Source organism: Mesoplodon bidens (assembly GCF_964165515.1).
Source record: "Mesoplodon bidens genome assembly, chromosome: 5".
Classification (NCBI taxonomy): Eukaryota; Metazoa; Chordata; class Mammalia; order Artiodactyla; family Ziphiidae; genus Mesoplodon; species Mesoplodon bidens.
The window spans coordinates 25,883,872-25,910,972 of record NC_138161.1 but is presented as its reverse complement, the minus strand read 5'-3'; the positions used below and the strand labels follow the sequence as shown (position 1 = coordinate 25,910,972).

General features: G+C 37.7%; 1 protein-coding gene across 2 annotated transcripts in view; it reads right to left on the bottom strand.

Annotated features, from left to right (window-relative positions):
- TMPRSS15 (transmembrane serine protease 15) overlaps positions 1 to 27,101 on the bottom strand; it is a gene marked incomplete at both ends in the record, with an annotated part of 140,544 nt that overhangs the window by 2,801 nt on the left and 110,642 nt on the right. For both annotated transcript variants that reach the window (XM_081234212.1, XM_081234213.1), the window contains 6 exons: positions 1,641 to 1,780; positions 4,960 to 5,055; positions 6,312 to 6,493; positions 21,037 to 21,211; positions 21,936 to 21,985; positions 25,846 to 25,941. In XM_081234212.1, coding sequence (XP_081090338.1) covers positions 1,641 to 1,780; positions 4,960 to 5,055; positions 6,312 to 6,493; positions 21,037 to 21,211; positions 21,936 to 21,985; positions 25,846 to 25,941 — 739 coding nt within the window. The remainder of the gene's footprint in view (positions 1 to 1,640; positions 1,781 to 4,959; positions 5,056 to 6,311; positions 6,494 to 21,036; positions 21,212 to 21,935; positions 21,986 to 25,845; positions 25,942 to 27,101) is intronic.

Below are 27,101 nucleotides of genomic sequence, written 5' to 3'. Positions count from 1 at the left end.
AATATGCAACTGTCATCAAAGCAGAATAAATGTAAAACTAAGCTGAACATTTAAGATGACATGAGACATTGGCTTCACTAGAGAACACATATTCAGATCCACCTGTGTAACTGTCTGTTAAGAAAGTCTTGTATTCAGTCCAATATTATGACATATGTATTAGTATGTGTTCATATAGATAACAAGTTGTTTACACTAACAAAGTGAAGCCATTTCCTCACAGTATAGATTGCTAATCTGCATTTGTAGATTATTCATTTGCTCAGTATTGCTATCAGGTTTAATCTAATCCAGTAGATGTTAGTGCATTAATATTTTATTAATTTTCAAATATAGAAAATATGCTCCAAAATTTATTTACAAAATGTCATAATAAAAATTGTTAATATTTTTGTGCAAGTACTTAATGCCTTACACGTGTTATCTCTTTTAAACCTCTCAATAATACCTAAGTGACTTGCCCAGACTCACTGGTAAGCGTTAAAGCAAGGGTCAAAAAAGTAGTTTGAGCACAGAATCCATGCTTTCATGGCTAGTTCATACTGCACCTAAAATTTAATTATAAATCTAAAATCTAGCAGAATTTACTTTTTATCTGTTGAATGTATATAGATTTCATGGAGCTGATAGATGGCTACATTATTTCTAGGTAGAAATAGAGACACAGATGTAGAGAACAAACGTATGGACACCAAGGCGGGAAAGTGGCAGGGATGGTGGTGGTGTGATGAATTGGGAGAGTGGGATTGACATATACACACTAATCTGTATAAAATAGATACCTAATAAGAACCTGCTGAATAAAAAAATAAATAAAATTCAAAAATTCAAAAAATAAAAATAAAAACAAAAGCAAAAAAAAAAAATTTATCTTCCAAGAGAGTTAGTTTGTGGGTAAGAGTTTTCTTTGAAAGCCACACTAGTCAAAAGAATGAGCAAAAAATCACACCTCTCTAAAAAGTTCCAATTGAAAACCTCTTTAGGACACTGGATGCCAACTTATTAGTGCTTCTATTTACTTATTTTAATGTTATTCTCAAAGTATATGTATTTTTAAATAAATCATTTTTTTATTCTGTAAAAAACAAAACAAAACAAAAAAAACCTAGTGATACTTCAAACATATTGCAGGCTCTCCAGGTTGGTTTTCATCCAGAAATTATTCTGGGTCACTGGACACCTGGACTAGACTCTAAATCAGGGTTGAGAATTAGAGGAGTACAGGCCAATTTGGCCCACAGACCTGTTTTTCTTTGATTTGTTTGAATAGGGTTTTAAAGAATTTGAAATTTGAAAATAAATGATTCTAGCTAAGGTACATACTCTCCAGCTCACCCCCAGGCCCACTACTTCATATTTTTCCTGGCAGTCAGACACATCCACATGTTATGCCTAGTCTCTAAAGACATCTGATTTGTAACCTTTGTTGATAAAAATTAGTTCTGTTTCTAATGCTCAGGTCCACCCAGGAGTACTATGCAAATAAGCCACAAATAAAAGTGAAAAGTCACAGTTTTGTAAATGAGGAAATGAAATTAAGACCCTGATGATTTCTGCACTCCCTAATCATTGTTGAGTGATGAACTCATCATGTAGCAATGCTTTCTGGAAATATTGGGTGAGCAGTTTTACATATTTACCTGACAAGAATCTACACCTCCTTCTTCATAGCCTGCACACACCATATTTTCTGTAATGTTATACTCTGGCATCTCTTGTTGGCATTTCTCATTTGATAGAAGGGGAACATCAGCTTCTTGCAGTATGTCTGCAGGAGGACCTGTTCAAAATGGATAATGCAGCCAGCCAGTCAGAAGTGATCAACATGCATCATTGAAGGAGCCACCATCAGTCTTTTTTATTTCAACAGTTCACTCTCATTACCGAGTACTGTGTGTATACATAATGGAACTAAATGTTAAAAACACATAATAAAGCCCATCTGCAGATCTTGCCAAGTGGGTAACAGTAAAGCACTTCTTTAGTTCCCAAGGTTTAGCAGGGATGGTGGATTGGACTAGACGGTCTTTAGGTATTTTCAGTAATTTCAAATGGTTACAGCATTGCTTATGGGGGAAAAAAGCCCGCCAACACAAAAAGTTTCATTCATGGAAATCAGCAAAGTCTCAGAAATCCAGCAGTGCTTTTCATTTGGCACCTGAAGAGGTGCTCCCTTATAATGGCATTCAGCTCCTTCGTGGGGCTGTATGAGCAAACAGGTGCGTACTGAACAGGAGACGAAGCTCAGAGGAACTGTGCCCTGGTCTCAGGGCAATCAGCTTGTCATCCACATGCAGGGGAAGAGAAAGGAGGCATTTAGTAGCAGAGTATACTTCCATGCTTTTCACAAAATGACTCATCTACTGGAAGCATGAATCTCTGTTTACCGAAATACTAATCCCAAGAGGGATGTGAAAAAAGCAGGTGTCTAGTGCGCCAAGAAAAGGTACATGATAAGCACTTTCTAATAATTAACAATTCTATTTGCTTTCTCAAGAAAGGCAGAAAGTTGAAAATAAGCTAGTACATTTGACAGCCAGTGTTGTTGCAAAAATGTATGTGCTCTCATTTCTAGCTAAGTTTTATCACCACACTAAAAAGACAAGAAACAAATGCACACGTGCACAGAGGTGCAAAGCAATGTATGCGTAATCAGTGGTGTGTTGGTAAATGTTTAATAACTGATTTTTCAAGAAATAAAAACAAAGCCCCACTGTGTATTGTCTGCCAAATTGCCTGTTGCAAACACTCCAAACATTTCAAAGTACCGGTATGACAGCGAGCATGAAGTTGGGAGCTGATACCAGCTGGTGCCAGTGACTTCAGAGGCTGGATGACTTTTAAAGTTTGACAATGAACTTTAATTTTAAAAAGCGATTTAGAGAAGTTAAGATGGGGGAGAACTTTAAGCATCTCACTGTCATTTGTTCTATGAAGACTGAGGATGGGCTGGTAGAATTAGTTTTAGAATAAAAATCAAAGAAAATTTTGCTGCTTGTCAAGGAAGAAAAAATTGGATATATGATAAAACTTTCTGGTAGAAAAAAATTTGAGCAGTGTTCTTACATTTGATACTTGTCAACATGAGTTACCATAAGGATAATTGAAAATATACGTATTCATACCAAAAAACCCACATAAAAATGTCAGTGAAGTTATTTAAGTTTACTAGTTGCCTTAATTTAATCAAATAATACTTCTTTCTCTCTTAGTAAGCAACATGTTCATGACCTTAAAAAATTAATTAGTGTAATATACTCAAAGGGGAAAAACTGGGGGTTTAGAAGTAGTTGGAAACCCTAAGAAAAAGTTCATAAAATTTGTTAAAATTGCCACACCCAAGAAGTATTTAAAAGTGATCTGTTTATTCCTAAATGAAATTGATCTCATATGCAGATGTTTTTCTTGGCTCCATACCACTCCTAGAGACTTTTCCTAAGTCAATTAAATGCATAGCTTTAGTAACAATAAGCAAATGTGAGCAAGTTTACTCAACTCTTAAAATAATAATAATTTCCTATGGAATAAAGAGTCTTAAATTTTGTTAGTATATAATTTGCTTTTGAAGAGTACATTGTGGTCATAAATGTCTTTTAGCTTGAAGTCTGATAGAGAAAACATCTATCTAAGAATCATTTTTACTCTTTAGATTTCAAATTTAATAAGTCATGACATTTTTCAAGTGGAGGAAATACAATAATATACAGACTTTGACTTCAACATACTTTATGGGCAGCAGAAATGAAGCATTTCCACAACATAACGTAATTGCAGTGGAGAACCTTTGTCAGAATCATCAGGCAAGGGTTTGACTTAGATTTTATGCTCTCTTTTACAAGAAGTAAGGATATTTTAGCTGTGAATCCTTTGCTTCTGGGACATGCACCTCTCCACAAGATTTTGTGCCTTTTCATCTTAAATGCAATTAGGATTTTTAAATATCATGGATATGACCTGTTGTAACTCTAGAGACCAGGTTTTTCCACCCAACAATAGTGTTGTTCCTTGTTGCTTAACTATTAGTGAGTGGTCAAACTCGAGCCTAGATGGAGTAACTCCTATTAGGAATTTTGAAACCAATGAACCTTGCAGTTACGTTTAGAGGGTTTGAAATACTAGAATGCTTTAAAAAAAAAAAGTGTGGTTATTTGTTTTCCATTGTAAGACCCACTTTATTTGCCATAAAAAAAGAAAATAAATTTCCCAATTTAACTGTGGCATTTTTTTATTTTACATAGTTTAATGTGAAAAAATGTACATCTTAGAGTTGATGAAATATTGCAAGGATATTGAAAAAAAATTTATCGAGGTATCATTGACATACAACATTATATTATTTTCAGGTGTACAGCGTAATTTGATATTCTTTGTTTGGAAAACATGCTATTAAAATGCTGGTGAGTCAATGGTTTATTAATTTATAGTCTTCAATGTAAGATTCATGCCATATATGAGTCTTCTTGTCAGTAGGTGGAATTAGCACCTTGAAACTGATTCCCTTCTCATCTTAGGGAATGTGAGTGTGAAACATTTATATGATAAAAACAAATAGTTTTATTGATTTGGAAAATGTAACAGTTAATAATTTGGCTTTTGATGAGACTTTATCCATATGCCTTATAAAAATACATTTTTGTAGCCTTTGGTTATATCATTTCAATAGGTATATATTTTCATCAGAGAGTTTATAATACTGAATTTAGATATTGAGTTTAGGGAATGCTTGAATTTCCCTCTAATAACAATTATAGTTTTATAATATGCTCCATGCAATTTGGAAAAAGCAATTTAACTATACAAATATGCAACATATGAATATAAGCCAGACAGTGATTTTAAGAGATACTGCAGAAAATTGTTAGAGTATAAGAGTTTTTTAAAATGTTGAAAGTATTCACAGGATAGAGCAACAGCATGCTTTTTGCTAATAGGCGTTTCCTATTGAGTCTGATAATTTACCTTGATATACAAGTGTTCCCCAGCCAGCAATAGAACAAATTCTTCCAGGAGGAAAAACTTGATTTTCTTCGGGTAAGCAAATAGGTTGTATATAATCTGTAAACATGAAAGAAAACAAGAACAGACACACATTCATTTCCAAAAGTTTTAAAAATCAATCATTTTCAACATTTCAACTAAAAAAACCCTTGCATTTTCATTTTATCCTGCCTGGACATTTTTTAGACATCAATCTTAGGGGAAAGAAACATTTCAGAGAAGCACTTCTTTGACAGTGGATTAGGTACCACTGCTGGCCTTTTAGGATCCTCTCCATTGTCTCTATGACTCTGTTATTAAGTACACAACATCCTAGTTCTGGAATTAGTCATTTACATTTGATTTTTAAATAATCACAGTACTTAATAGAATGTGGTTCCAGTTCTATGAAAATCTTGGTAAGGCTGTTTTTTTTCAGGGTCAGTTAAGAGAAACTTGGGCAAATGTTCTGAGGTTTTTTTTAATTTTCCCCAATTACCTCCACATTCAAAAAGCTTTTAGGCAATTGCTTTATAGGGTACTTATGGAGGCATTAGCATTGGTGGTTGACTTTTTCAGCCTTTCTCCAATGCTTTGCAAGCCTCCTAACTTTCATTCAACATCTATGACATGTAAAACCGAAGGCAGACACAAAAGTGAATAAAAGGATAGGGCTAATACAACGAACTACAGCAATCATCTGCCTTTGTTAAGTGCTCTCATGCATGCGGAAACAGAATTCCAGAGGAGCACAGGGATGCACTCTCTCTTGACTGGGCCCTGGGAAAGTCTTCAGAGTAAAGGTTGGAGCTGAGCAGAGCCCTTCAGGATAAATTTCACTCCCTCAGGTGATTTCTTGCACCTTCTCTAGGTATTTGGAGGAAATCCTCCATCTGCCATTTTATTAATATTATTGAATCTCCTTTATGAATGACCATTCTTACTCACTTCACTCTTTGAACATATGCTTGTTTCTCACTTTGTCCTACTCCGGCCTTTGTGGCAGATGGACCTATCTTTCTTTCCCAGAGAAACATAGACGGCACGTAATAGAGCATGACCTATTATCTCTGGGCTGCTCCTTGGAGTTTACTGACATAAAGGGCTCTGAGAGTTGTATTTTACTGTTCAATTTTCTAGAAAGTTGGATTTAAGCACCGTGATGAAGGTAATTTAATGTGTTTCTCTACATTCCCCAATTCCATTTAAATTATAGTGATTTCTATAACAAATTATCCAACTTTTATGGACTATTAATGCACTGGTACTGATATTTCAAATCTAATTTTGAATTAATTTGGGCAGATAAGATGACTAAAACTGATTTCTCTTACCTGTGTAATTCACTTTCGATTCAAGATGCATCATGGCAATGTCACTGTCCTTTCTCCGTATATTGAAGTGTGGATTAATGACAATTTGGTCTATCAACCGAGTTTCTATTTGAGGAGAAGTCAAATTCAATGTCATATGCAGGCCTAGGACTGCTTTCCACTTAGATGGCTCTAAATTTCTCCTAAAGTTTATGAAAAAGAAGAATAAGAAACTCTCCATCCACCACAGTTACTTTCTAGAGATCTTCACAGTAGGTATTTCAGAATTATGTGTTCCCATCCTCAAATATTCTTGAATTTCTTTGAAGAATTCTTCTTTAAAAATATTTCCTTAATTTCAATTTTTTCTGATCAGATCATAGAGGAGGCGTTAATTTGTGCTAAGGTCTATAACTTCTCTTAAGTCATCTCTTAATCTCTGGTTCTAGCTTGTGGTTTTCAACTTCCGTTTCCCATTAGAATCACCTGGAATGCTTTTAAATAACACTGTTACCTGCTCCCCCTTCTCCATCTCTGGTTTAATGAGTCTGGGATGGAGAGGGGAATTTTAAAAATTCATTTTTCAGTTAAATCTCCATGTTGATGGTAATGCATAGCCAGGTTTGAGAAACGCTGCTTTAGATCATATTCCAGTGTGGAGACTGCATCTTTGTCCAGGGTTTCCCTTAGCAACCACAGTAGCTATGGTAACAATGGAAGGAGGTTCAGCAGCATCTCCTGTTTAGAAGGTCACTGAATTCACACAGAGTTCACATAAACAGTAAAACCTATTATGATGTTTATAAGCTAATATATGAGCTTGAGTAATTTCCACACATAATGAACTTGAAAAATTTTTCATACACAATGTTGACCATTGATAATGTACTGGTAAAAGGTAACATTTGTGTTATAGGCAGATTAAATTGGAGAGTATATTAGAATCTGAAAGTGTACAGGGACTCCTAAATGTGCTACTGGCCTGCAATATCTTCATGCCAAGAAATTACCAGTGAGCAGTTGGAATTAAGCCAACTGAGCCATATTCACAATGAAGTCAAAATTCAATAACTGCAGGCTTCCCTGGTGGCGCAGTGGTTGAGAGTCTGCCTGCTGATGCAGGGGATGCGGGTTCGTGCCCCAGTCCGGGAAGATCCCACATGCCGTGGAGCGGCTGGGCCTGTGAGCCATGGCCACTGAGCCTGTGCATCTGGAGCCTGTGCTCCACAATGGGAGAGGCCACAACAGTGAGAGAAAAAGAAAAATCAGTAACTGCAATTAGAGCAGAGCTAGTGATTTAATTCTCAAGAGTTTCAAATGCTTAGTTTAACATGGTATTTCAAATGTTAAAATACAAGTCACTTACAAATATATAAATATATAAAGAGCATGAAGTTATTTCAAGTCCATCTGTTTATCTTTTTATCTATCTATACCTTACATTGTTATATTTCCTAAAGGATTATGTTTGATCAAGTAGCAGTCTTCAGTAAAGCCAATGAATGCCCAAGCATCCAGTAAGCACCTGCTGATAACCGCACTGCCTTAAAATCTGAGGAAACTTGCTAAGTGCTTTATAGCAGTAAAATGACTCCCATTTATGGAGAAGCTGTTTTGTGCCAAGTGTAGTGCCAAACACTTTGCATCATCTCATTTCACCTTTAACACAGTTCTATGGATTTTACAATTAGAACAAACTGGGTGCTAACAGTTTAAAATGGTAGGGTAGAGAGGATAGGTGCTGACCAGCACTCACCAGCCTGAGATGCTTGTCTGCTCACCCGCTGGCGCAGGTAGGGGCTGGGAGCTGAGGCTCGGGCTTTGGAGGTCAGACCACAGGGGGAGGACTGGGGTTGGCTGTGTGAAGCCAGCCTAAAGGGGGCTACTGCACCACGGCTAACAGGGAGGGAGCCTGGGGAAAAGTCTGGACCTGCTGGAGAGGCAAGAGACAGTTGTTTCAGGGTGCACAAGGCGAGGGAATTTCTGTTCTGTGTGCTCACAGAAGGCAGAGCACTGCCTAAGTGAGCTCCAGAGATGGGCGTGAGCTGCGGCTATCATCTGTGCCCACAGACGGGCACAGACCACTAATGCTGTTGCTGCTGCAACCAAGAATCCTGTGTGCAAGCACAGGTCACTACCCACACCACCCTGGGAGCCTGTGCAGCCCACCAATGCCAGTGTCCCATGATCCAGTAGCAACTTTCCCGGGAGAACACATGGCACGCCTCAGGCTGGGGCAACGTCAGGCCGGCCTCTGCCACCTCAGGCTCGCCCGGCATTCCAATTATGACTACTGTACCCCTCCCTCTCCCTGGCCTGAATGAGCAAGACCACCTATTCGGCTGCTGCTTTAAGCCCCTCCTGTCTGGGCAGGGAACATAGGCCTGAGGGTGGCCTACATGAAGAGTTGGGGTCAAAACAAATGCTGAACCCCAGGAGCTGTGCGAACAAAGAAGAGAAAGGGAAATTTCTCTGTGCAGCCTCAGGAGCAGCAGATTAAATCACTGCAATCAATTTGATAAACTCTGTATCTGAGGAATATCTGAATAGACAACAAATGTTCCCAAAATTGAGGTGGTGGACTTTGGGAGCAACTGCAGACTTGGGGTTTGCTTTCTGTGTCTGATTTGTTTTTGGTCTTATATTTAACTTAGTTTAGCTTTTAGTGCTTGTTATCATTGGTGGATTTGTTTATTGGTTTGGTTGCTCTCTTCCTTTTTTATTTCATTTTGTGAGTGTTTGTCTATGTTTCTTTGTGTGATTTTGTCTGTTTAGATTTGCTTTTACCATTTGTCCTATGGTCCTGTCTGTTCGTATTTTTGTTTGTTTGTTTTTATCACTGCATGTGTGCATGTTTCTTTGTGTGATTCTGTCTATTTAGGTTTGCTTTACCATTTGTCCTTGAGTTCTGTCTGTTTTTTGTTGTTGTTGTTGTGTTTTGTTTCTTTCTTTCTTTTTATGACTGTGTGTGTGTATGTTTCTTTGTGTGACTTCGTCTGTTTAGTTTTGCTTTTACCATTTGTTTTGAGGTTCTGTCTGTTTGTTTTTTTTGTTCCTCTTTTCCTTCTGAGCCATGCAGCTGACAGGGTCTTGGTGCTCCAGCCTACTGTCAGGCCTGAGCCTCTGAGGTGGGAGAACTGAGGCCAGGATATTGGACCAAAAGAGACCCCATATCCCCACATAATATTAATCAGTGAGAGCTCTCCCAGAGATCTCCATCTCAGCACTAAAACCCAGCTCCACCTAACGGCCAGCAAACTCCAGTGCTGGACGCCCTATGACAAACAACTAATAAGAGAAGAACACAACCCCACCCATTAGCAGAGAAGCTGCCTAATGTCATACTAAGTCTACAGACACCCCAAAACACACCACCGGACATGGCCCTGCCCAACAGAAGGACAAAATCCAGCCCCAGCCCCAGAACACAGGCATGAGTCCCTCTCCACCAGGAAGCCTACACAAGACACTGAACCAACCTCATCTATAGTGGGCAGACACCAAAAATAACAGGAACTACAAACCTGCAGCCTGTGAAAAGTAGATCCCAAACACAGTAAACAAAATGAAAACACAGAGATATATGCAGCAGATGAAGGAGCAAGGTAAAAAACCTCCAGACGAAAAAAGTGAAGAGGAAATAGACAGTCTACCTGAAAAAGAATGCAGACTAATGATAGGAAAGATGATCCAAATCTTGGAAAAAATACAAGAAACATTTAACAAAGACTTAGAAGAAATAAAGAGCAAACAAACAATGATGAACAACACAATAAATGAAATTAAAAATACTCTAGAAGGAATCAATAGCAGAATAACTCATGCAAAAGAACGGGTAAGTGACCTGGAAGATAGAATATTGGAAATAACTGCCACAGAGCAGAATAAAGAAAAAAGAATGAAAAGAATTAAGGACAGTCTCAGAGACACACCAACCTTTGAATTATAGGAGTCCCAGAAGGAGAAGAGAGAGAGAAAGGACCTGAGAAAATATTTGAAGAGATTATCAAGCCTTGGTAAATTTAAGAAAAGTGAAAATGTATCAAGTGTCTTTTCTGACTATAACACTATGAGACTAGATATCAATTACAGGAAAAAATTGTAAAAAATACAAACACATGGAGGCTAAACAATATGTGACTAAATAACTAAGAGATCACTGAAGAAATAAAAGAGGAAATCAAAAAATACCTAGAAACAAATGACAGTGAAAACACAACTACCCCAACCCGATGGGATGCAGCAAAAGCAGTTCTAAGAAGGAAGTTTATGGCAATATAATCTTACCACAAGAAACAAGAAAAATCTCAAATAAAAAAACTAACCTTACACCTGAAGCAATTAGAGAGAGAACAAAAACCCCCCCAAATTTAGCAGAAGGGAAGAAATCATAAAGATCAGATCAGAAATAAATGAAAAAGAAATGAAGGAAACAATAGCAAACATCCATAAAAACAAAAGCTGGTTCTTTGAGAACATAAACATAATTGATACACCATTAGCCAGACTCATTAAAAAAAAAAAGGTGGGGGGCGGGCGGCGCTGGAGGCTGAGGCTCGGGCTGCGGTCGGAGCGCAGGGAGAGAACTGGGGCTGGCGGCGGGAACTCAGCCTGAGGGGGGCTGGTGTGCCGCAGCTGGCCGGCGGGGAGTCCGGGGGAACTCTGGAGCTGCCGAGGAGGCAAGAGACTTTTTCTTCCCTCTTGGTTTCCTGGTGCGCGAGGAGAGGGGATTAAGGGCGCTGCTTGGAGGGGCTCCACGGACGGGCGCGAGTCGCGACTGAGGGCGCGGAGACCAGTGGCGGGCGTGGGACGCTGGGGCTGCTGCTGCCAACGCCAAGGGGCCTGTGTGCGAGCGCAGGTCACTGTCCACACCGCCCTTCCGGGAGCCTGTGCAGCCCGCCACTGCCGGGGTCACGGGATCCAGGGGCGGCCTCCCTGGGAGAACGCACGGCGCGCCTCGGGCTGGTGCAACGTCACGCCGACCTCTGCCGCTGCAGGCTCGCCCCGCACTCCGTGCCCCTCCCTCCCGCCTGGCCTGAGTGGGCGGGAGTCCCCGAAGCGGCTGCTCCTATAACCCTGTCGTGTCTGAGCGAAGAACAGACGCCCTCCGGCGACCTACACGCAGAGGCGGGGCCAAATCCAAAGCTGAGACCCAGGAGCTGTGAGAACAAAGAGAAAGGGAAACCTCTCCCAGCAGCCTCAGAAGCAGCGGATTAAAGCTCCACAATCAACTTGATGTACCCTGCATCTGTGGAATACATGAATAGACAACAAATCATCCCAAATTGAGGAGCCAGGAGTCAGTGCTGTGCCTCTGAGGTGGGAGAGCCAACTTCAGGACACTGGTCCACAAGAGACCTCCCAGCTCCACATAATATCAAACGGCGAAAATCTTCCAGAGATCTCCATCTCAACACCAGCACCCAGCTTCACTCAAAGACCAGCAAGCTACAGTGCTGGACACCCTATGCCAAACAACTAGCAAGACAGGAACACAATGCCACCCATTAGTAGAGAGGTGGCCTAAAATCATAAAAAGTCCGCAGACACCCCAAAACACACCACCAGACGTGGACCTGCCCACCAGAAAGACAAGATCCAGCCTCAACCACCAGAACACAGGCACTAGTCCCCTCCACCAGGAAGCCTACACAACCCACTAAACCAACCTTAGCCACTGGGGACAGACACCAAAAACAACGGGAACTACGAACCTGCAGCCTGCAAAAAGGAGACCCCAAACACAGTAACATAAGCAAAATGAGAAGACAGAAAAACACACAGCAGGAGAAGGAGCAAGATAAAAACCCACCAGACCTAACAAATGAAGAGGTAATAGGCAGTCTACTTGAAAAAGAATTCAGAATAATGATGGTAAAGATGATCCAAGATTCTATTTCCCAGATCCAAAATCTTGGAAATAGAATAGACAAAATGCAAGAAACAGTTAACAAGGACCTAGAAGAACTAAAGATGAATCAAGCATCGATTAAAAACACAATAAATGAAATAAAAAATACTCTAGATGGGATCAATAGCAGAATAACTGAGGCAGAAGAACGGATAAGTGAGGTGGAAGATAAAATAGTGGAAATAACTGCTGCAGAGCAAAATAAAGAAAAAAGAATGAAAAGAACAGAGGACAGTCTCAGAGACCTCTGGGACAACATTAAACGCACCAACATCCGAATTATAGGGGTTCCAGAAGAAGAAGAGAAAAAGAAAGGGACTGAGAAAATATCTGAAGAGATTATAGTTGAAAACTTCCCTAATATGGGAAAGGAAATAGTTAATCAAGTCCAGGAGGCAAAGAGAGTCCCATACAGAATAAATCCAAGGAGAAATACGCCAAGACACATATTAATCAGACTGTCAAAAATTAAACACAAAGAAATCATATTAAAAGCAGCAAGGCAAAAACAACAAATAACACACAAGGGAATCCCTATCAGGATAACAGCTGATCTCTCAGCAGAAACTCTACAAGTCAGAAGGGAGTGGCAGGACATAATTAAAGTGATGAAAGAGAAAAACCGGCAACCAAGATTACTCTACCCAGCAAGGATCTCATTCAGATTTGATGGAGAAATTAAAACCTTTACAGACAAGCAAAAGCTGAGAGAGTTCAGTACCACCAAACCAGCTTTACAACAAATGCTAAAGGAACTTCTCTAGGCAAGAAAAACAACGAAGGAAAAGATCTACAATAACGAACCCAAAACAATTAAGAAAATGGGAATAGGAACATACATATCTATAATTACCTTAAATGTAAATGGACTAAATGCTCCCACCAAAAGACACAGAGTGGCTGAATGGATACAAAAACAAGACCCATATATATGCTGTCTACAAGAGACCCACTTCAGACCTAGAGACACATACAGACTGAAAGTAAGGGGATGGAAAAAGATATTCCATGCAAATGGAAACCAAAAGAAAGCTGGAGTAGCAATTCTCATATATGACAAAATAGACTTTAAAATAAAGACTACTAGAAGAGACAAAGAAGGACACTACATAATGATCAAGGGATCGATCCAAGAAGAAGATATAACAATTGTAAATATTTATGCACCCAACATAGGAGCACCTCAATACATAAGGCAAATACTAACAGCCATAAAAGGAGAAATCGACAGTAACACAGTCATAGTAGGGGACTTTAACACCCCACTTTCACCAATGGACAGATCTTACAAAATGAAAATAAATAAGGAAACACAAGCTTTAAATGATACATTAAACAAGATGGACTTAATTGATATTTATAGGACATTCCATCCAAAAACAACAGAATAGACATTTTTCTCAAGTGCTCATGGAACATTCTCCAGGATAGATCACATCTTGGGTCACAAATCAAACCTTGGTAAATTTAAGAAAATTGAAATTGTATCAAGTATCTTTTCCGACCACAATGCTATGAGACTAGATATCAATTACAGGAAAAGAGCTGTAAAAATTACAAACACATGGAGGCTAAACAATACACTACTTAATAACGAAGTGATCACTGAAGAAATCAAAGAGGAAATTAAAAAATACCTAGAAACAAATGACAATGGAGACACGACGACCCAAAACCTATGGGATGCAGCAAAAGCAGTTCTAAGGGGGAAGTTTATAGCAATACAATCCCACCTTAAGAAACAGGAAACATCTCGAATAAACAACCTAACCTTGCACCTAAAGCAATTAGAGAAAGAAGAACAAAAACATCCCAAAGTTAGCAGAAGGAAAGAAATCATAAAAATCAGATCAGAAATAAATGAAAAAGAAATGAAGGAAACGATAGCAAAGATCAATAAAACTAAAAGCTGGTTCTTTGAGAAGATAAACAAAATTGATAAACCATTAGCCAGACTCATCAAGAAAAGAAGGGAGAAGACTCAAATCAATAGAATTAGAAATGAAAAAGGAGAAGTAACAACTGACACTGCAGAAATACAAAAGATCATGAGAGATTACTATAAGCAACTCTATGCCCATAAAATGGACAACCTGGAAGAGTTGGAAAAATTGTTAGAAATGCACAACCTGCCAAGGCTGACTCAGGAAGAAATAGAAAATATGAATAGACCTATCACAAGCACTGAAATTGAAACTGTGATTAAAAATCTTCCATCAAACAAAAGCCCAGGACCAGATGGCTTCACAGGCGAATTCTATCAAACATTTAGAGAAGAGCTAACACCCATCCTTCTCAAACTCTTCCAAACAATATCAGAGGAAGGAACACTCCCAAACTCATTCTACGAGGCCCCCATCACCTTGATACCAAAACCAGGCAAGGATGTCACAAAGAAAGAAAACTACAGGCCAATATCACTGATGAACATAGATGCAAAAATCCTCAACAAAATACTAGCAAACAGACTCCAACAGCATATTAAAAGGATCATACACCATGATCATGTGGGGTTTATTCCAGGAATGCAAGGATTCTTCAATATATGCAAATCAATCAATGTGATACACCATATTAACAAGTTGAAGGAGAAAAACCATATGATCATCTCAATAGATGCAGAGAAAGCTTTCGACAAAATTCAACACCCATTTATGATAAAAACCCTGCAGAAAGTAGGCATAGAGGGAACTTTCCTCAACATAATAAAGGCCATATATGACAAACCCACAGCCAACATTGTCCTCAATGGTGAAAAACTGAAACCATTTCCACTAAGAGCAGGAACAAGACAAGGCTGCCCACTCTCACCACTCTTATTCCACATAGTTTTGGAAGTTTTAGCCACAGCAATCAGAGAAGAAAAGGAAATAAAAGGAATCCAAATTGGAAAAGAAGAAGTAAAGCTGTCACTGTTTGCAGATGACATGATACTACACATAGAGAATCCTAAAGATGCTACCGAAAAACTACTAGAGCTAATCAATGAATTTGGTAAAGTAGCAGGATACAAAATTAATGTACAGAAATCTCTGGCATTCCTGTACACTAATGATGAAAAATCCGAAAATGAAATCAAGAAAACACTCCCATTTACCATCGCAACAAAAAGAATAAAATATCTAGGAATAAACCTACCTAAGGAGACAAAAGACCTGTATGCAGAAAATTATAAGACACTGATGAAAGAAATTAAAGATGATACAAATAGATGGAGAGAGATACCATGCTCCTGGATTGGAAGAATCAATATTGTGAAAATGACTCTACTACCCAAAGCAATCTACAGATTCAATGCAATCCCTAGCAAACTACCACTGGCATTTTTCACAGAACTAGAACAAAAATTTCAAAATTTGTTTGGAAAAACAAAAGGCCCCGAATAGCCAAAGCAATCTTGAGAACGAAAAACGGAGCTGGAGGAATCAGGCTCCCTGACTTCAGACTATACTACAAAGCTACAGTAATTAAGACAGTGTGGTACTGGCATAAAAATAGAAAGATAGATTAGTGGATCAGGATAGAAAGCCCAGAGATAAACCCACGCACATATGGCCAACTTATCTTTGATAAAGGAGGCAGGAATGTACAGTGGAGAAAGGGCAGCCTCTTCAATAAGTGGTGCTGGGAAAACTGGACAGGGACATGTAAAAGTTTGAGATTAGATCATTCCCTAACACCATACACAAAAATAAGCTCAAAATGGATTAAAGACTTAAATATAAGGCCAGAAACTATCAAACTCTTAGAGGAAAACATAGGTAGAACACTCTATGACATAAATCACAGCAAGAACCTTTTGGACCCACCTCCTAGAGAAATGGAAATAAAAACACAGATAAACACATGGGACCTAATGAAACTTCAAAGCTTTTGCACAGCAAAGGAAACCATAAACAAGACCAAAAGACAACCCTCAGAATGGGAGAAAATATTTGCAAATGAAGCAACTGACAAAGGATTAATCTCCAAAATTTATAAACAGCTCATGCAGCTCAATAGCAGAAAAACAAACAACCCAATCCAAAAATGGGCAGAAGACTTAAATAGGCATTTCTCCAAAGAAGATACACAGACTGACAACAAACACATGAAAGAATGCTCAACATCATTAATCATTAGAGAAATGCAAATCAAAACTACAATGAGATATCATCTCACACCAGTCAGAATGGCCATCATCAAGAAATCTAGAAACAATAAATGCTGGAGAGGGTGTGGAGAAAAGGGAGCCCTCTTGCACTGCTGGTGGGAATGTGAATTGGTACAGCCACTATGGAGAACAGTATGGAGTTTCCTTAAAAAACTAAAAATAGAGCTACCATATGACCCAGCAATCCCACTACTGGGCATATACCCTGAGAAAACCATAATTCAAAAAGAGACATGTGCCAAAATGTGCATTGCAGCTCTATTCACAATAGCCCAGAGCTGGAAACAACCTAAGTGTCCATCATCGGATGAATGGATAAAGAAGATGTGGCACATATATACAATGGAATATTACTCAGCCATAAAAAGAAACGAAACTGAGCTATTTGTAATGAGATGGATAGACCTAGAGTCTGTCATACAGAGTGAAGTAAGTCAGAAAGAGAAAGACAAATACCATATGCTAACACATATATACGGAATTAAAAAAAAATGTCATGAAGAACCTAGGGGTAAAACGGGAATAACGACACAGATCTACTTGAGAATGGACTTGAGGATATGGGGAGGGGGAAGGGTAAGCTGTGACAAAGCGAAAGAGAGGCATGGACATATATACACTACCAAACGTAAGGTAGATAAATAGTGGGAAGCAGCCGCAGAGCACAGGGAGATCAGCTCGGTGCTTTGTGACCGCCTGGAGGGGTGGGATGGGGAGGGTGGGAGGGAGGGAGATGCATGAGGGAAGGGATGTGGGAACAGATGTATATGTATGACTGATTCACTTTGTTATAAAGCAGAAACTAATAAAAAATATTAAAAAAAATAAAAAGTAAAAGCGAAGTGTGTAAAAGGCAGTTGTATTGTGAAAGGAGGGTGGACAGGGAGGATGTGTTCAATTATTAGTCTTTATTTTGAGTAGGGACAAGATTGTCATACATATGAGTATTTTTATTTCATTAAGTAGAAGCATGTTTTTAAAATAAAGGTACGCATTTATTTGTTTAAGTGTAATAAAAGAGAAGTAAGTACAGGGAACCAGGAGTAAGCCAAATAATCCTCAGTATTATTTGACATGGTGGATTATTTCTAGAAATTTAAGGAATCACCTTTGAGCTCCTTTCTTCACTTGACTCCCTGCCAGGACTATCCACGCACTTGTGATTGTCGTTTCATTTCACTCTTTGATTTTCCTTAGTTTTTCTTTCCCAGCTCTTTTCTTCTCAAAAATCTAAATATTTAGAATACTCTACAATTCTGCCTTCCACCTTCTTCTCTTCTTCATTAACAGTAATTCCATAGATGATCTCATCCAATACCATGACTTTAAATACCAGAAATATGCTGAAAACTTCCAAATTTGTGTTTTAAATCTTGACTTCTCCTCTGAACTTTAGATTCGCGTACCTATGTGCCAAGTGGCCAGTAAATACCACTTGGACTCTGGTAAGAAGTCTCAAGTTTAATATATAGAAATCAGAACTTTTATTCCCTTTCTAGTCTTGTTTCTTCCCATTTTCCTCATCTCAATAAATGATATCAACACTCATCCTGTTGCTCAGACCCAAATCCTTGGTTCTTCTCCTTATCTATCTGTGATCACTAGTGAGTTTAGATAGCTCTAAGTATCTGAACTTACTAATGAGATCCAGACATTTGTCCAGCTTCCTCAGCCATAATCTTAGGGCCACCATTGTTTCTTTTTAACTGGTCCCCCCAATTTTATCCTTGCTCCTCTCAGCAGTCTAATCACCACACAGATGCCTAATTAGATAATGTCACTCTTCTGCCTTCTAAATTGTCTCACTTCCCATTTACCATGGCCAACTGAATCCTCACCAGGGTTTAGGATCTGGTCTTGCCTACATCTCCAATCTTGTTCCTACCCCACTGCCAGTCACTTCCTGATCAACTGTGGTAGTTGGGCTTCTCAAGGTTTCTGTTTTCCTGCCTTAGACTATAATATAAGCATTATTAGGGCAAAGACTTTGTTCGACCGTAGAGCACTATTATCTCCAAAACTTAGAACAATGCTTGGCACAAGATAAGTGCTCAATGACTGAATAGATATATGAAAAACAAGAAGCAATCCAGGAGCCAGAAAAATTGAGCACAACCAGTGGTCACACATAACAGCCAGGTAAAGAGAGGGGAGTTGTAAATAAAGCCATATCAGCACAAGTAGTTACATGAAATAAATAAGGAAAAAGAGGGCACAGTAATGTGATCCAAGATGATGAATTAGTTCTCAAAGTACAACTAGCTTCAGAGATCTGATGCTGGAACTTCTAGGAAATAAAACTTCTGGGTAGACTAATAATTATAATAAGATACCTGCTAACAAGAAGTGTGTTATTAAAAATAGTGTTAACAGAATAATGTCAAGGAAATGGGTTATATAATATGGGCCGTGGGTGACTTGAAGAATGCATAATTTTAAGGAGATGACACCAGGTTGCAAATTGGTAAAACCTATGAGAAAGGCAAAAATTAAAAGGTTCTAGTGAAGCAGTAAGAAAATTTTAATTATCAAAAATATGAATAGCAGGGCTTCCCTGGTGGCGCAGTGTTTGAGAATCTGCCTGCCAATGCAGGGGACACGGGTTCGAGCCCTGGTCTGGGAAGATCCCACATGCCGCGGAGCAACAAAGCCCGTGAGCCACAACTACTGAGCCTGTGCATCTGGAGCCTGTGCTCCGCAAAGGGAGAGGCCGTGACAGTGAGAGGCCCGCGCACCGCGAGAAAGAGTGGCCTCCTCTCTCCACAACTGGAGAAAGCCCTTGCACAGAAATGAAGACCCAACACAGCCAAAAATAAATAAATAAATTTATATATATATAAAAAATATGAATAGCAACTCAAGCTTGAAATTCATTGGAAAAGGAGTCAAGATCTATGCTATAACCAAAAACCAATAAGTCACTAATCTAATCTTGAAATCTCTACTCGCCTAGGAAAATGTTCTTCCTTTTTTGATCTGTAAAAATTACTATAATCGTGAAAAAGTATTATAGTATTTCTGCAACCTGAAGAAGACAATTTATTATTAGCTGATCTCCTAAAGCCATAAAAATAGGTAGATAAATAGAGAAATTAACTAAACCCATGATGTTTATTTTTTAGAGTAGGTTTAAGTAGAAATGAAATAATTTTTAAAATATTATATTTGGGTAGATTCTGTATCCTAGACCTATTTAGTATGTTTGAGGCATTAAAAAGAATCCAAATTTTAAATTGTAATTTCACTATCAGTTAATTAGGTGATGCTATTTTATAGTCAATACTGATTAAAAAGTTGGTTTTCAGAGTTTTATTAGTGCAGTTAAATTAAGTTAGCACTAAATAGAGTATAAATAGTAGTCTATATTTCTTGCCATACCCCCAAACACCTCATTATGAAATCATCTACTTCAGAAATGTTAACACCTATTTCAATAAATCATTTTAATAAGAAATGAGGTAATCCATATGGTGCATTTGGTCTTCTCTGAAGAGCAAGTTAAGGAATGGAAGATTGGCAAGAGGCTTCTCTATGGGTAATTTCATCATTGATATATGTCTATTCAATAGATGTGATCCAGACTGGAAATCTATAAATGACCAGCCCACCCACCATGGAGACTGAATAGTGGTCCCTTCTGGGGTCCACTTCAGGGATGGTGATGACTGGGAAGGGGTATGAGAGGAATTTCCAGGTGATAGAAATGTTTTATGTCTTGATAGGAGTGTGGGTTATACAGGCTGATGCATTTTCAAAACTCATCAAGTTAGATACTTAAGATTATGCATTTTTTTTTGCTATATATCAGTGGGAAAAAATGAAAAGAAGCATCAAACTCCAGTTGGTAGGTTTGCTTTACACAGTGGTATGGGTTCACAATTTTCAAACTACTTTTCCATTCTAAGCTTGAGCAAATCCATAGATATTTTGTGGACAGCACAAATAAGATAAGAGCTACAAATATAGAAGGAAAAAAGACTAGGATGTACCCTATGGTATATTATTTGAATTAGAGCTATCCTTATGAGTTCATATTTGTATGTACAGAGCTACATCCATTGAGAGGGTCTAGAATGGCTGCTCTAGAGGGAGAAGATAAATTCTAAAATTCAGCATGTATTTTGTCATATCAAAAAAAGAATTCGACATGGTTGCTGTTAGTTCTAAGGTTTAGTTACAGTTAGCATCAAAATAGATCTGACTTGAGAAGTAAGGAAACATTTTTATGCTAATTCAGAGCAACGTGCTTACACATGAATTTCAAAGGGCACACCTTTTAATTTGTAACTTGAAGGCTATCTATGCATGCTTTTTTTGACACTGACACTTTGCTGACAATAAATATTGTCCTAATTGGCTGATAACCAGCACAATTTATATAGTGAAAACTAATTTTATACCTTAAAAAATGCTTACCTTGTAAATAGGTGGAAATTTCAATTTTTATGTATGTATGAACCATAATACTTGATCCAAGGGTCTAATGAAGAGTAAATTTTAATTATACTTTCTCTATTTTTATACATGAGTTTAATGGGAAAATGATTGGAAAGTTTATAATGTTATAAACATCAGGAACATTTCCCTGCTGGGAGGGTTTGGGGAGGCTGCCTGAAATGGGATGCACAGTGTCTGCTGGGGTCACCTCGTTGTGGAGGGGCCAGCTGTGATATCACACTCACCCATACACGCAGTGGGCGGCCGACACCAGCCAGTCTCTGCTGACCAGAGAAGCCCCACAGAGCAGCTGGTCGTTATAATACAGAGCAACGATCCAAGGCCAGGCTCCTTCTCGGGAATTGCTTCCTCCAACGATCTTTGGGCTAATTTCTTGAGCCACCAGTTTTTTTCCACACGCTATTAAGATAATTGAAGAAAGAGCTTCTAGTTAATTTTGGTGGATTTCCTCTGGTCATGAAAATTGAGTGGATCACTGCAAAATAACTTTAGGTGACATAATGACTCTAAACAGAATGATTGTGATGACTGAATAGGAAACACTGATGCCACTGCTTCTGCCACCATCTTCAGTAAAACCAAAAGACAGTCTTCATAATGTATGGAGATTCCTTACTGATGTGCTGCAATTGACACTCCCTGTAGATCACAACAACAGGCTGAGAAGACTCAAGTTTCAAAGTGACATACAGGGTGATATTGGAGAAAACTGTACGCAGGCATGTTGACAGTTTTCATTGTTGCCATTGGAGTAAATCTCAGGAGCTTGAATGATGGAGGTATTATTACACAGAGAAGCTCAGGATGGTGTAATTTCAAGGCTTCACTACAGTATTCCCATAAGTATTAAGTGTACATTTTTAAAATTTTCACATATCACGGGGAAACTTAAAATTGACTCATAAAAAATAATCTTTTTCAAGATTTCAAAGGACATGGAAATTTGTGAAGTATAATACCTTACTTCTTAAATGCCTTTTTAAAATTCTGCCACCTCTGTCTGTGTTATCTACTATTAATGAAATTTTGTGCACATCCTTTTGGGTGTATCAATAAATTAAGAAAAATAAACAGAATTTTAAACTGAAGGCTTGAAGGAGAACAGGAGGAAATATTTACTTACATTTATGGTTACATTGTAACAGAATCAGTGAATCCTCTAAGCACTCTTTACTGTAATAGAAGAACAACTGTATTTCAAAAATGGTGCACACAAAATTTAAAGCAAAACATAGTGTAAGTTGTCCTATTTTTTCTCTTTAGTAAAATGGACTTTTAAATGTGTCATACGTAAAATGCACAGCAGAAAATCCTCAAAGTCAAATAAAGCTGAGTTCGTATCTTTAACTCTACTGCTTACTCCTCATGTGATTTTGGATAAGTTGCTCAATATCCCCAAGACTCAGTTTTAACATCCATAAAACAGGGGCAATAGTACTTTATTGGAGTTTTGTGAGATGTAAATAAATATTTGCAATGGAATTATTATTGTGCGTTACACACAATGAATACTTGATGAACGGTAGCTACTGTTAGTTTCTGTGAACCAACCTTGGATTTCACCGTTCTATAATACAGAATATGCTTCAGTATTGCTATCGAGACAACTATTCAGGGCCCCAAACTGTGTGTGAGTCTGTTTACTTTATTCAGGGAATTCAAGGATGAATGAATCATGAGTCCTGCTTTCAAGGGAGGCAGACATGTAAATATAAAATAAAGGGCAGGCATAAATAATTAAAAACTCAGTACCCATTTAAATATTTGGATACCAACTTTTTTCAAAGCCAAGAATTCTAAAGAAAAATTAAAACAAAGAAAAAATTTTTAATGTGTTATACTTACTAACCACTAGAGATCAGTATAACACAAGGAATTAAAGTACTTGCCCACACCTTTCCCTGATGGCAGCTACTGTAGCTGTCGTTTGCATTAAAACACACACATACACACATATAATTTTAACGGTTTCTATTTACATATTTAACAACACCTATTGTGCATGTTTTTTCGGTGCTTGAAAGTTTAGGGAAGAACAAGTCAAAAAACACAAAACATGACCCAAGATGCATATGAGATCATTAAGTACAATAAAACAATTCAGTGTGTCTGGAACATACATGATAAGGATTGCTTGACATTACATGCATTCATGTTGTCTGACAAATCCCCGAGAGCAGACATAGCCAATTGAAATATAAGTAACTATGCATTTTATTAATAAGCAATGTGCATGTAAGTATATCTATCTAGATATAGATATATCAATATGCATTCATAATTACCCAAAGAACAAGTCTCAGTTAACACTTCTTCTGTTATCCACCCATGGTTAGGAGAGAAGTCATTTTTAGGATGTGCCCCAGCATACTGTCAAGTTTCATTCAAACTTTCTACATCTACAATATCCATCAATGAAAACTCATATTCAAAATGGTTCATCATTTTTAGGTGTTAAACAAGTTTAAGACTCTGTGGTCTGTAAAAAATGGATGAATTTCTTTTCAGCAAGCACAGAAAAGTTTTTGGTTAACTTAATGGTTACCAGAGAATTAAACTGAGCTTAACACCTCATTCTTCAAGTGTTTTGGTTAATCAAAATTTTCATACACAAACACACATGTAGGGTCTCAGTATACAGCAGTAAGTTGCTTCACCTCTGGTCAGAGTGAGCAGTGAGTACATTTGTCCAGGTACGTTATAGAGATTAGAGAAAAATAGAGTAACTTTCCTGGCCTTTGGTCCTGGAGTCAGAATTAGGTCAGCCCCCTGTATGGGAAAAAAGTCAGTGCCATGATCCTGTGTCTTGCTTTCAGCCCAGTGGGACAATATTGGGATACAAATGGTTGGGTTTTTATCTACTGTGTTGACAAAATGAACTGATTTCTCTCCCTATATATGCCCAACAAGTGGCCTTTTTTCTTTCTTTTTCCTTTCCAGAACTGTTATTTAAAGTGATATGCTGCCTTGGAGAGTTGAGAGGTAGCAGAGTAGAATGGAAAGTGGAGGACTTTGAAGCCAGATAAACCTGGGTTAGAATCTCATGTTGCCTCCAGCTTTGTGAACGAGTCCAAGTCACTTATCAACACCAGGCTTTTCTCCTCATCCTTACAGTGGAGCCATGCTACTTAAGTCAAAGAGACTAGAAATAACCTCTGTAACATTGCAATGTTTCTGCCACAGCATCTGTCACAGGACAGGCATTCAATAAACTGTTGATAAGCACTCTATATCCTGTACTAGCACCATGCTTATAACACATTGTCAATCAACATATATTGTCAAATTTTTTTTTTGTTATCTAGGAATACTAGACAAAGAATTGGAGGAAAGGGAAACCCAATACTGGCAGCAGCATGAATTGTACATTTCCAGTTATATCAGGTCAATTGCTGGTACCATGTTGAATGGCCTTCTCTCAGTGGTGGGAAAATAGTAGTCTAGTCATGCATATGCCTCATAATAGTAGAAAAAATGGGGATCTAAGTCCATCTTCATAGTTGGAAGAATCATTTTCTTTGATATCCTCTTCCTTTCCTAATTTTTTTATTATAACCACTAGTGAAAGGGTGTTTTCAAAAACACCAGATTTCATGGGGCAATAAATGAATTTCTGCAATACATACATACATACATACATACTAAGTGCATATATGTCTAATTTCCTGTCAACCCAGTATAACGTGGCTAATTAAGGAAGAGACTAAGAACGTTCTGGATTATTGATGTGATGAAAGTTTCAAGTATCTTTGTGTGTAAATGGTGTCTCTTTCAAATAACATGAACATACATGCAATAAAGACATCAATGTATGATACAGGCATTTTGTTGATAAGCATGGAATAAACTAGTTCTTATTTTAAATATGCATATAATTAATATAAAATATTCTGTACTTTTTCCTTTTTCTCTAACTGATTCTTAAATGTCTATAAAATATAAATAAGAGACATTCTCAGCATACACACTGTTCAAGATCTATAATGGTGATGCAAATTTAGACATGCTTTATAGAAAGGAAATCTAGTAGGCCACTTTCTCACTTGCAGGTTCTTTGCTTCACCCTCGATGAGGCTAATAAAATCAGTCAAGGCCCTGCAAATATTCATATAAAATATTCTACTGCAAAGTACTTTGGTACTAAGAATACTCCTTTAACAATCTGTTTTATTGGTTGAGCTCACGGAAATGGCAACTTTTCATGAAGAGCTGAGTAATTATACAATTTCACTTTTCACCATTAAGTGTATTCAACAAAAAACTTCAAGCTAATGCACCAGCAAAGATATCTTAAATCCTTGTCTGTTGTTACAGCTTCTTCTTGAAGTTACTTTCTTCCCATCCAAGCTGGCCTTTAATGGAACTGTAAAATTCAGAAGCCAATTCCAACCGAAGTTATCATTAATTCTCTATCAGCAGAAATGACATAATCTAAGCTAAAGCAGATCTTTGAATACAGGAAGGATGCTGCTTATTAAAACATCAGTAAAAGCTGTAAAAGTGAATCTAATTGTAAAGAGCAAAGGAGAAAATGCAGGCACAACTTAAAGTCTGTACTCTTTCACTTAATAACCATATTCTATTTGCTAGAGAAAAGAATACCATGATTTTTTTGTCCCTTTCTTCTCTTTTGATAACTAATTGTGTCACTCTTTTTAGTCTGATCAACATTGGACCTATTTATTCCAACTCTCACCATTTCTTTCTATGGGGTTTACTTGTTTATAAATCCAAGAGTATGGATAAAAAGAATGTGGAAGTAAAACTTATTGAATCTCTATCAGTGTGCTCTCTAATTACACTGTAATACTTCATTTGACCCTGTAACTTACCATATGTATATGAGGATTAGGCAATGCTATCGGATAGGATCGATTAGATACTGTTTGAGATTACCTGAATAACAAAAAAATTAAATAACAACTTTCAAGATTATGTGGCATATATGGCGGTATTAAAATCTGACTAACTTCAAAATCCACCTTCTTTCCTGTCCATGTACAACTAGTCAAAGAACACATTTTGAGACCCACCTTGGTGTTAATATTAAACTGCCATTAGGTGCTGTGTTTAGTTGTACAAACGGTCCATGTCCAGTAGAAAAGATTGGCGTGGATGAGTTTCCACTCCTAGGGAAAAACACGCGGACAAAACAAAAACACAAACAAAAAAGTCATAAATGAAACTTCTAGTTATTTAATGCTGTGGATATTGAAATAAATTATGAAATTCCAGGCAAAGAGATTAACATTTTAATATTAAGCTTCAAATGTTTTGATGTCTAAAAGATGGTAAAACTCAGTAGAATTATTCGTAATGACATAAAATGTAATTTTAAATTTTGCATAATACTTCTTGTTCTTGTTTGCCTGCTCATATATGTTATTTAACAGAGTTAAAATCAGTGCATATGTCATTTGAGCATCTGATTTGTTTCATTTGACTTTTGTATGTTGTCCAACAATTTCTATAATGGTCAATTATAATGACAACTTCAAAGAATTGCTGCAACATAATTTATTAATCTTTTATTTTCCTGTTGAGTGTAATTCATCTTTTAAAAAAATGCACATTGCCTAAGAACAACATAGAAAAAGGAGACCTCAGTGTTTACCTTTGTTGCTTTGTTCTTGATATTTCATTCAATTCAAAGCCTAACAGCCCTAATTTAAAATCGGAAGCTATGTTTTTGCTCTAAAAGAGGGAGTATGCAGCCTGTACCTCCAAGTGTCAAATGGTGAACCAGAATGGGATAAAAAGACACCTCCATGTGACAAAAGACATTAAGTTACTGGTCTTTCTTATCCCTGAAAACCTGTTACAAGCCATGCTCTCAACTGTGAACTTTCTCTGAAGATTTCTTTTAATTATCCACTCTTCCCTAGGCTTAACTGGAAACTTTTAGCTTCTCACTTTCTTAACTTTATCTTGCCTTTTATTTATTCCAGATTTTAATCTTCATATAAAAATATGCCTTTAGGCTGGAAACATCTTGATTCCTGCTATCTTCTCTGGGCTGGCAGGGAGATGATGTGGTTCCTATCTTTTGGAGTATATTGAAGGACCCATCCACTCCCTCTTCAAAAGAAGGTCCAGTGTTTTTCCCAGGCTATAGTCAACGCTAACCCTTTTCTGTCTGTGTGCATAGAGGAAGTTTCCAAGGAACACTCATGGCTGTTATGATCAGTAAGAGGAAAAGAATGAAGTAGAGGGTGTTTCTTTTTCTTTCAGGTAAGACAACACCTTAAAGAAACTGAAAGTGTCTGATACCTTTCATTCACTGAACAGA